The 11,427-nt window shown below is 43.1% G+C and overlaps 1 protein-coding gene and 2 non-coding genes across 5 annotated transcripts; 1 reads left to right on the top strand and 2 right to left on the bottom strand.

Annotated features, from left to right (window-relative positions):
• Positions 1 to 776: 776 nt before the first annotated feature.
• Positions 777 to 890, bottom strand: LOC148428168 (U5 spliceosomal RNA). Its single transcript, XR_015864932.1, has one exon. It is a non-coding gene; the product is annotated as a U5 spliceosomal RNA (small nuclear RNA).
• A 548-nt stretch (positions 891 to 1,438) lies between these two features.
• Positions 1,439 to 1,553, bottom strand: LOC148428167 (U5 spliceosomal RNA). Its single transcript, XR_015864942.1, has one exon. It is a non-coding gene; the product is annotated as a U5 spliceosomal RNA (small nuclear RNA).
• A 1,108-nt stretch (positions 1,554 to 2,661) lies between these two features.
• On the top strand, positions 2,662 to 10,825 carry ccm2l (CCM2 like scaffold protein). 3 transcript variants are annotated; one of them, XM_088407913.1, is made up of 12 exons: positions 2,687 to 2,778; positions 3,371 to 3,498; positions 4,379 to 4,469; positions 4,939 to 5,022; positions 5,292 to 5,475; positions 5,914 to 6,446; positions 6,530 to 6,659; positions 7,194 to 7,257; positions 7,347 to 7,506; positions 7,586 to 7,724; positions 8,104 to 8,251; positions 9,272 to 10,825. In XM_088407913.1, exons 3-12 carry the CDS (start codon positions 4,413 to 4,415, stop codon positions 9,402 to 9,404), a joined length of 1,632 nt encoding a protein of 543 aa, XP_088264039.1. In that variant the 5' UTR covers positions 2,687 to 2,778; positions 3,371 to 3,498; positions 4,379 to 4,412; the 3' UTR covers positions 9,405 to 10,825. The 3 variants fall into 3 exon arrangements, with proteins under 3 accessions (XP_088264038.1, XP_088264039.1, XP_088264040.1); XM_088407912.1 differs by lacking the exon at positions 4,379 to 4,469 and having other exon boundaries at positions 2,662 to 2,778; positions 3,331 to 3,498; XM_088407914.1 differs by lacking the exon at positions 2,687 to 2,778 and having other exon boundaries at positions 3,362 to 3,498.
• The last annotated feature ends 602 nt before the right edge of the window (positions 10,826 to 11,427 follow it).

Below are 11,427 nucleotides of genomic sequence, written 5' to 3'. Positions count from 1 at the left end.
AGTATTTTGCTTTTGCAGGGCTTCTAACCTGTAAATGTGGGCGTGGAAATGAAACCCAATTGCGAGTGCATAGCGAGTGCATGGTATGCATTTAATAATGCATAGTTTACACATTGGTCTTCTTGACCACTTGATGACGCCATAGAGCAAATGAAGCCTGATGAAGTTTCGCATATTTTCTGACTATATTATGGACGCCAATGTGTTAATTATTAGGCAATGTAGTTCCTTATTTGTTAAACTTTATTCAACCTAATTATCGACCCTGAGTTTATGTCAGTGGGATTCTTCATGTTTCTCCACATTTTTTGTAACAGAGGAACGACTTAAAAGAGTTGAAGAGAAACGAGCGTAATTAAAGCGGCTTTAAAACGGGTTACTCATTTTCTGCTGTATCATTTTAACAGATTATAACGGGTCAAATTTAGTGACGGCCGAATGTTTCAGTTATAGTGTAGTGCCCTCTTCCGGCAAAAAGCAGTGTATTCGGACAATGTTTGCTTTGAACGTTTGAGGATGCGTGCGCTCACCCGCGCACACTTAAACGCAACACAACATCACTTCTTTTTTTAACAATCAAGCTATAATGTGAGGGAGGCAAAAACGCAAATAGGCACATTATACATGAACGAATTCGTATTTTATAGTTCACTAATTAAGTAGAACAGAGGTCTGTAGTTTGTCACCACAAAGCATTTTTATCATTCTAGCCTTAGCCTCAAGGACAGAGTGACTGCAATATTTTTCATGCATAAATTTAACTTGACCATGAAGACAGCTCTGTATTCACAGAGCATCAAAAAATTTGAATGAACTCTTTATGATTCTCCCCACGGAAATCTTTAGTAAAAGGCGAAAGATTTGTACGACTTGAAGAGAAGCAAGAGTGAACTACCGAATGGCTAACAAATCGGGCCATTCCATTGCCTGCCATACCTTCTTAACAAACGGTTTTTAGTCATCCGTTCTTCTGTGACGTCAGTCACGTGTGTCCGAAAGTCAGAGAAAATCCTGGCTTGCTGTTTGGGGCGCGGCTCAGTGCAGGGTGGAGGCTCAACGTTTGATTACGCCCACTATAAATCTGATTGTTTTTTTTTTGTTAATGTACTGTAGTTACTTGGCTTTAATGATGTGCCATCCTGTGAAGTCACGCGTAGTTTTTAACAAAAAATAATAAACTACCGACTACCAATCCAAATGCTTAAAGGGAGTGCGCCCCACTTTCGCATAGCCCCAAATCATAGACACGAAAATAGAAATACAAAACTTCGCCAGTAAATGCCTTGTGTGCATGTACAACTCAAGAAGAGTAACAAACTCCTTCCCGAATCATTTGGCTCAAGTGGGTCTATATACAGATGGCTACTACCTCTATCAAATACAGATGGAGGATGAGTCTTTCCGGTTTATTTGAAATGTTTATCTTGACCATTAATAGAGCTCTGTTTCCACAGAGCATCTAAAAATTTGAGTAAATCTTTAACTGTTCCTCTCCACGGAAATCTTTAGTAAAAGGCGAAAGATTTATACGTTTTGAAGAGAAACATAAGCGTTAAACCTCATCGATCTTGAAACGGGCTATGCTATGGCCATACTGTCTTAACAGGCGGTCTTAAATTAAAGGTAACCGTTCTGCTGTGACGTCACTTCCGTGCAGACGAAAAGCAAGAATGGATTTTATGGATTTAAAAAAAACTTTGTGATTCAAGAACCACACACACTAAATAAATGTGAAAAAATGTGTGTATTGTGTTATGCAACGTCTCTGAATTGGCGGTAGAAAAGGAGACCCGAAGCACCCTTTTTTCACATGTTGGAGAACATTTAATTTATTGGGATTAATAAAGGGGGAGTTTGTGTGACATCATCAGGTTTTGGGTTGCAGTGCTGCAATTCACTCCTGACCTACAAACGCACCTCTGGAGGTGACCAAAAAAAAAAAAAACAGCAACAACCCTGCCTCGGTTTTATGCCATGCTGTCATTGTTTGTCTTCAGGCTGGATGATGTTCCGTCTTTGGGCCTGCTATTGGCGCCCTTTTTCTCTTGCTGACCGCAGTCTGTAACAGTGACATCTGTCGGCTGTTCGGAAGATTGCAGGAGGGTGCCCTTCCGTCCTTTGGAATCTCGTGCGGTTGGCAGCCCTTGAAAAAACTTGAAACGAACTATCGTTACCGGGAAAATTTGTCATATAGTGATGAGGGTTGAACACGTTATATAATTGATAATTAGAGTAAATCAAATAAAGGTTTATAATTTAGACAGTCATCATGGCCTCCTGAGGGAAAGCCAAACTCTGACAAAAATATGACAGTCGATCTCTACAAATAATTGATTAATGTGACAGGTTTTTACGTAAATATGTTGTAGAATATTATAGCAACGTGCTTATTTCCACTGTCATGTTTATTAATTGTGTCTGTGTGTGCGTGTGTGTGTGTGTGTGTGTGTGTGTGTGTGTGTGCGTGTGTGTGTGTGTGTGTGTGTGTGTGTGTGTGTGTGTGTGTGTGTCAGTTCGGCTAAAATGGGCCTTATCAGCCTCTGGTGGAGTTTCCTTCTGAGCAGGAAGTGGCCTTCCTTTACTTCCTGCCTTCTCCTCCTGTGTGTGTGCGTGCGCGTGTGTGCGCGCGTGTGTGTGTGTGTCAACAATATGATGACAAAACAATCAGTGTAGCAGGGTAAGGATCAAGAATTTGGAGACATGGAGGCAACGATGGCAAGAATATAGGAGCAAATTTAAACAAATGCAATGGATTATGAACCCAAGAAATCCAAAAAGGTCAGTTCCTATTTGTTATATGTTATATTTGGTGAACGAGAATTCTTGGCATTTATTTGTAACGTTTTATTCTACGTGCGAGGGACGCAAACTCACAGCTAGTTTAGAAATCAACACAATTGAGAAAAACTGGCAAATAGAATAAGAATGATCTCTTGCAGCATTTTCAATTGCAAGCAGATACCGGAATTGTGCTCAAAAAGTGACATTGATGAAATGCTTTAATTGTGTTACTGCCCAAAAAAGTTGTGGCTAAAACAAGTGATGGAAAGAAAATGCTGCTTTAGGTCGTCTATTTTCGTGTCTGCTCAAAGGCTGCCACAAACCCAAGTATGCTGATGAGTTTGATGAAATCATCAGCATACTTGAGAGTTAAAAACACAAAGAACAAATCAGAAGATTTGCTATTTTCAAACTAAACTAGTCTTTCAATTCAAACTGTGAAACTTTGGGGTAGCTTCATTTTGACTCCCTTTACTATCTTGTTTTCGACAAGTTCTTTTGCTTCATTGACATTTTGTTTTCTTATGTGCATGTGATGTCCCTGTCAAGGGTTTGGTGTCCCCCATTAAGCGTCTGGTGTGGTCCAAAGCTAGTCGCAGGCCAGCGGAGCGAGGTAGCGTTTACCGGCGTCCCCTGCACACCGTGCCCCTCTACCCCCCAGACTTTCTCATTCACCCCGAACGACTGGTCTTCGACTATGTGGAGAAGGAGGTCAAGGTAGGGCTGGCCTGTTGGTGCATAATCTTGAACAATACATCTGTCCATATTTGGCACGAGGGGGAATAAACCCCAAATGGGAATACACCCATGAACTGTCATCGAGTGGAATATTCCATTGCTCTGCCGGTCACCATTTGACTTTTGCAAAAGATCGATGTGCAAAGACAAGTTTTTTTGTAGCAAATTATTTTTGGACTAACTAAGAAAATTGAACCCACATTCTTATTTGGTCTTCTCCAAACACTGTTGTGTTCAATCTCTATTGAGATAAAATAGCTTCTAATATTTTGTACACCTGCAGTACAAGGCAACAAAATTTTGACTTAATGAGCTCGAACTATCCACGAAAGAGAGAAAAAAAAGCGCATCTTCGGCCATGCCCCAAATGAAGGAAATGGCTAAAGTCCAGGAAAAAAAAAATCCCCGCACATGCGCCAACAGAAAACGACACTAAAGCATATCTCGCACAAAACACGTGGATGGGGTGTATGGGCGATGGGTTGGAGGGGGGTCCATGACATGGCCAGCTGGTAGCAGCTAGTAGTAGTCCCGGTGCTTTCACAGCATAGTCACATCTCGTGGGTGGAGATCAGGACCTTTAGAATAGGAATGTGTACATATGTTTTGAAGTCTGTGAATGTGTGTGTATATATGAGTGTTCTTGTGCTGCCAGTCCAATGCATCTTGATAGTTGGTTTGGAAAGATGCTTTACAATTCAAGATGTCACTTGTCTCCTGGCACAATATTCTTGAGTGGGCATTGGCCCATAACTGCTCTGATGCTTTACCGTAGTTTTAAAAAAGTCAAGCTTTCAATAACCTCTAACGGTGGCTGTCACTGCTGATTGGTTGTCCGTATTCTTTTCTTTTTTTTAAGGGACTGACGATATGATTGGCTTCTTGTTGAGTCAATGAACTGCCTCCTTGAAGTTAATTGCATGAAATGGACTTGCTTTTTCTACCTCTTGGTGAGCAGAGAGGGGTGGGGTGGGCAGCTATGGATGTTGCATGGATTGTTTTTTTTTTTTTGTGTTTGCTGATTAAGTTGCATTGTCCTTAAAAAATAAATACCGGTGGGTATTAGTCAGTCCCAAGGACAGCTTGAGTTGCCCACAGGTCTGTTCTAAAAATAGCTGACTATGGGACACTTAGACTTTATAGGAACTAAAAACACTGTAACATTTATTTTTAAATGTGACACAGTAGCCACTTTTCTCCCAAATATTCCATATTTCATTAAAAAGTAAACAAAATAAATTGGTGTTCAATGAATAGAAATGTTGATTTAATTTCTAAAAATATTTTTGGAAAGCCATTTTGCAGCTGTAATTTTATTACTGCCAAACCATGATATTTTTGCTCACAATTATCTCACCGATTGGTGGTGAGTGCAGAAGATGGCACAGTGTCTTCTGATCACATGACCTTTTCCATCAGTTCCTGGGCCACCTGACCTGGGTGTCGGTTTCTCTGAACCCGTCCAGTCGAGATGAACTGCTGCAGCTGCTGGACACAGCCAGGGTAAGTGGTCCAATTCTTTTGAATGCAGGGATAGCAAAGCAAATATTTTTCCTCTTACATATAATTGAAAAGAATCTTCAAACGATCACCAATAAGCGATATCCCAGCGTGGTTTGCTCCCCAAAATATATCTATCTAATATATTATTTAGCCTTATTGTTTGAGGAGTGCTAAGAATCGTCAAAGGGAGCGCAAGCAAAAGTCTTGACTCCGTTTGTGAAGAGTCTCCTCCAGTACAGTAAGAAAGGAAATGTTGTGTGGGTGAGCAGCAGTTGAGGGTTCTGCCGTCCAAGACCAGCTGCGAGCAAGACTGCATCTTGAGCCTGTCCGCTCGCTGCCTGCTGCTGACATGGCGAGATAACGAGAAGCTGCTGATGAGAATTCCCACACACGAGATCGCCGCCGCATCCTACCTGAGAGACGATGCGCTACACCTGCTGGTCCTCAAGACAGGTGAGCCTTTGGACCGCAACTGAACCATCAGCATTTTTAGTAGTAAGGTTTAGTGTGCTCGTATACATGGCACATTATCAGTGTTATTCAGATTGTAAAAAGGTTCTTACTGTGAGTTTTAACAGTTGTCTGTTTGATTATATTCAATTCCATCCATTCAATGAGATAGACACAATAAAATTTTCACTTATTTTTAGAAAAATTTGAATGATGAATTTGAAAAATGTCATCGGACAAATTTGGACCCCATTGGATGAGCTAAACATAACCCAATTATTATCGAGTATTTATGGACAACATTTTAACCACATTGGATGGGCTAAAACACAACCCTATTATCAAAAACTATTTTTGGACAAAGTTTATACACAGTATGACAACAGTTTGAGATATTTGGAAGAAGATGAGCAGGTGGTGTGGCACGTTCTTGTGGTTCAGGTCTAAATGTGGACACCGTGGTGGCCGGGGACAACAGCCTGGACCGAAAGAAGGGCAGTGACGGCCGACGGCAAAGCGTGAGCTGCAACGCCGACCCGCGACCTTCCGGCGGCACCATGGAGCGACGTCACACCATTTGCGGAGTGGACTGGAGGCCGTCGCTGTCCAGGAGCAGCCACGACAAGAACCAGAACGCTGACCGAGGAGGAGTAAATGGCGGCGGGGATGGCGGCAGTTTAGAAAGGAAGCGAGCAGGAGGCAGCTGGGAGAGGAGGCAAGCCACGCGTAAGACGGGCGGCAGCTGGGAGAGCCGACGGCCGAGGCCGGCGAGCGGGGTGGCGCCCGTAGGTGGGGGAAGCTGGGAGAAGCGGGGAGGCGGCGCTGGAAGCTGGGAGCGGCGACAGGCCTGCACGGGGAGCTGGGAGAGGGGCAAGAGCTACGGAAGTTGGGAGAGGCGCAACCACAACCCGCTGGAGCCAACCCCATGCCCCGATGCCTACTGCAACCTGGTTATCTTGGCCGTGGACAACCGAGTGGGTGACTGGCCGTCGCCCGCCTCCTCGCCGTTCAAGCTCTCGCTAAACGCTTTGACCTTTTGCATCCTATGTGCATTTAGGATGCTGCAGAGGAATACTGCTCCCTGATCTGCCAGATGTTCCAGATCATTTACGGCCATCAGACCATCGAGTGCGTGGATAGAGCCGGATTCCACCACGCCATGCCCGACCGCTACTGGCTGCACAGAAGTGAGTGCAACCATTTCATACAAAAATCGTGATGAGTGATTGCGGCCTTCAGGCCTGAGAATGAACTTACTGTGGAGTCATTGCAAATTAGTGTAGTATTTCTGCTAAAATTCAATGGGGAATAATATGAATATTGTAAATAAAAATGTTTATTTCATCATGACATCCCTGCAAAATGAAATAGCATGACTTTGCAAGTCAAAATTATACCAACTCAGTATTTTATTAAACGACACAGTTGTCGAATTTAGTATTACTCACCAAGCCAACGCATTCCAGATCGAACCAAAATGCAAACTTGCTTATTCAAAAAGAAAAAGAAAAAATCCTCCGGTAATTGCAAAAGCAAGCAACCTTCAAGCGTGCGTGCCTGAAATGGGCTCATTTTAGTCTCCATTGTGCTGAATGTCTCCAAATTCCCGACAAGAGCCAATCTTCCATTATGTAACGCCTGTTTATTCACTGCAAAAGTTTCCAAATTTCAAAAATCTCCATCGCAACGACTTGCAACTTTTTGTGTCCTATATGCGGCAGGTGACAGTTACCTGACGGACACCTCCTACCCCTACGATCCCGACTTCAGCTGCTGCAGCTCCTAGTCAGTCTCATTTTGGGGACGACGGCGGTGGCCGTTTACGGATGGCCTAGACCATGCCCTCCCCTCCTTTGGTGTCCACTCTCTTTCAGTGACGGCTCCCAGGACGCCATGGAGCTTTATTATAGTGAGACGTACAGCGAAAGTTCCTCGCTCTCGCTTCAGGACTACCATCGCCGTCCGGCTTCAGCCGACGAGGCGGCGGGAGAGGCCAACCCCACCCTGGCGCTCATGCAGGACTACATGATCACGGTAAGGGGGCCACGTGCCAACGACATGCTTCATTTGCATATTAGTTGATATGAAAAACATTTGGTTTGTGGCCGCGTAGCTGAGGAACAAGCTGAATGCTGCGGAGTTGCAACACTTTGCGGCTTTTCTGCGAGAATACAGACTGGGCGGCGACATTGGACACTTCTGCTCCCAGCTGCTGCAGCTGTATGGAGATGAACGCAAGTTATTGCTGCTGGGTGAGGAGTGGACATGGTTGTTTTTTCCAATCTTTTGATTGGGTATCAATGATCAAACAGGTCCCTAATGTAAATTTTGCCATCAAATTAACTCCATTTGTAAGCATTTAAGAACGAACGCATGGTGCCATTTTGAACCTCTTCCTGTTTTTTTATGCTTTTTGGTAGATTTGTCTAGATCACATATGTCAAACTCAAGGCTCGTGATTGAATACATTTCCATTGCACTAGCCTTTTGGCTTCAAACCAAGAACACCATCTGGAGGAGTAAAATAATATATACTGTATCACAAATGCTTCATGAGGCTTCATTTTCCCATCACTCTTGGTCTCCCTTGGGTGTGGAATGCGCCTTTAATAAATGTGCTTTGACTTGCAGGTATGCATCCATTTATCCCAGACAAGGACGTTGGCGTTTTTGAGAGCTTCTTGGAAAGCATCGGGATCCGTGAGGGTGGAATCTTGACCGACAGCTTTGGACGCATCAAGCGCAGCATGAGCAACACATCGGCTAGCGCCATGAGAGGGTATGAGGGCCGGTGCCGGGCTAGACAGCTGACTAGTCAAAATAAAGCAAGCTGAAATAATTATCCAGGCGAACAATGCGTAAAGCATCTGGAGGGTGTGGAAATAACGTTGTCATCGAACATTGCAGATGTTCTTTATATGCACCAAGTTTGCAGGTAGGTCAGAAAGGTTTTTGATGTGATAGCATACTTGCAGATGATTTCTGAGATGCTATACTTACTGTATGTTGTCAGTAGCGATGTGACTGCTATTATTTTCCTCATAATTGCACCTTGAAAATGCTTCACATAAAAAAAAACGGACAACAGCAATCTGATGAGTGAAGTCCTCACTCTTTGCTCTTATTCTCGATGTGTGGTTTGTGCTCTTCAAGTCGACTCTTTAGGCCAATTGACAGCCTCATTGCTACATAGTCACATTGACATTTAAACTTTCAGCCCATAACGTTGTTTTAGTGGGTATTTTGAGGTGAAACTGGTTAGCTTATCTTAGTTGAGCAAAGCAAAGTTTTCAGGACATAGGTTGTGGGGAAGAAAAAGCATGCCATACTTATAATCAAACTTGAGTATGTTTTGATTTTTCCAAACATATCACACACATTTTTCTCCATACAAAAACTCACTTTCACAGTCGCACATTATTGATTCTTGCTGCGTTGAACTTGAAGTTTTGGGCAAATCTGGTCACATTGTGCCAAAAAAGTCGAACACTTTCTGTTTTTGCCAAAGCGGCCACCCTTGGTGCCCAGGCGGTATTGAAATGTGAAGAGCTTCGTTTCGACACAAATAGTGCTTTGCTGCTACCTTGTGGCTCATTGTGTCAGGGCAGGGGCTCAATAACTGACAGAATGTGGGTATTTGCGACAGGACTTGGTCATATATGGCGTCGTCATTACAGTGACTTAACTTCGCCACGGGGCCTGCTTTAAACAAAGGCGACTCTACCCTACAGATTTCTGCATTGACTGCCTTGGGAAAAAAAACAACAACGTTGAAATAAGTTGCCCATCTCGCCTGCAGGTACGACAGCTGCTCCCTGACATCAGGATCTCAAGAGTTCAATCGCCGCATCAGCGACATCACACACGACATTCAAGCCCTCGGCTTCGGAGACGCGCACGCTGATATCGAAGAAGAAGACTACTACCTATGATTGTCGATTAGGGGCTTCCTCAACCTAGTAGCCTAAATTGACCGTAGACAGGTGGTTGGCCTGCTGGCCTGCCTTGGGGTACTTGTGTGGGCTAACTTGTAATTACGCGACAGAAAACAACCCGTCATCCGTTTTAAGTGATCGGATTATTGAGCTCTTGCAATTGTTATAAACATTATTTTGATTTTCATGTGTTGTTTTTTTTTCAATGCTGGAGCGCATACAATGCTCTTATGTGATTTTGCAGTACCGCTAGCCACCAGATAGAGACAGTACCGTACCGATTCCGGCTAATAGCTAAGAACACCTTCTGTGCATGCATCTTAAAAATAGGGAAAGAAATGGTCTTGGAATATAGAATGCAAGGCTAGCGATTAAAAAGGGTTTCTTGTGTGTTTTTGAACAGTTTGTAAATGACAGTAACCCACCACAATGCAGGCCCCGCTTGAGTAGCTTCCCATGGTGCCGACCCGTGTGACCTCTGCCAGCCTCACTGAACATCAGCCACCGAGTAGTGATGTAACTCATTTCACCCGCAAGAACAAGGGAGGGGGCCTCGTTGTGTTGGTGCGCCATGGTGAAATGAAAACGGAAAAGCCACAATCATCAGTGGATTAGAGTGCGCTGACATTGATCTTTGTAATCGCCCATGTGCTCATAACAACTGCACCATCAGCCCACTGACACAAATAGAATTGCTCGCAAGCTATGCAATGTGAGGGCTTACGCTGTGTAATAGGAAAAAAAAAAAAACATGGCGAAAGGGGAGTTTGAAAAGACCATAGGAGGTTGTTATTACATTTTGAGGCTTATCTGTGAGGTACAGCAGGAGCAGTTGGAAGTTGAATATAGCCAACGTTAAATTCCTTTTTTAAAGTGTCGCTCGTCAGTGTGACATGAGAATTGTCCTGGAAACATGCTGTCATGCTTGCGACCCAAGCGGGAGATCTATTTCATGTGTTTACATTCAGCGCAGCATTCAAAGGTTTAGTTTCCTCAATAAAAGCTGCAAAAATATGAACGTTGCTCCTATTTCCGCTCTACCATGTAGGTTGTACCATAATGTTTTTTTTTGTTGTTGTTTTTAAAATGGCTTCTAAGGTTTCAAGTCATTCGAACGCTTCTGTGTGATCAAATGAAGATGCTAAAACGCCGTGGTTTATGTTTTTTTTTTTTTCAGTCCCAAAATGATGAGACAGATTATTGAAAGGTTAACAAACTTTTGCGAATGATCGGAGGACTAAATTCTGGGTGGCTGATGCGGTGGTCCCCATCAGGGACGAGGTGGTCCCCGTCAGGGTGGTCACTGGTACAAGGTGTGTGTGTATGTGTGTTTTGCTACATGGTGGGGACCAAAACCCAGGTTTGACCATCTTTGTGGAGACTAAAAGAACCTAGATACATTTAATTTTTCTATGATGTACTCCCTGTGTATCTTTTCAAACCTCTTTGTAGTCCTTTTCAAACTTCATGTTATTGGTCCAAACAAAAAAGAAATAACTTAATTAATAATAAATATTCATCCGCAAAATTATAATCAATATAAAGTGTCAGATCTATTCTATAAAACAATAATAATTATAAATGAATATTTGTCTACAGAAAAATATTAAACATAATGCGTTCTGTTTCGGGGTTACAGTAGAGATCTGTTCACAAAAATAAATCATTAACTTAATTATAAATAAATATTTCTCCCCCAAAAATAATCAACATAAAGTGTCATACCTGTTCTCAAAAAAATCATTATAAATGAATATTTGTCCACAGAAAAATATTGATGTCCCCACTATGATAGAAAAACTTTTTATGTGTGACCCATATTGACCTGACATTGTACAACTGGAAATGAAATCCCCCGCCCGAGAGATTTCAATTGATGTCAGCTTCAGAGACTAACCAGCTGTCATGAAAGCCGGAAGGTCACTTGTAGTTCACCGGTTGCCTTTTAGATGTGGAGGGAGGGGGGCGCAAACGCCCGTCGTCGCCCGGGGCCGTTTTGACCGACGAAACTTCGTCATCA

This window comes from Hippichthys cyanospilos, chromosome 2, assembly GCF_059441005.1.
Source record: "Hippichthys cyanospilos isolate Australia breed blue-spotted pipefish chromosome 2, RoL_Hcya_1.0, whole genome shotgun sequence".
In the NCBI taxonomy this organism is placed as follows: Eukaryota; Metazoa; Chordata; class Actinopteri; order Syngnathiformes; family Syngnathidae; genus Hippichthys; species Hippichthys cyanospilos.
Note: the sequence above shows the minus strand (reverse complement) of the source record. Positions and strands in the feature narration are given on the sequence as shown.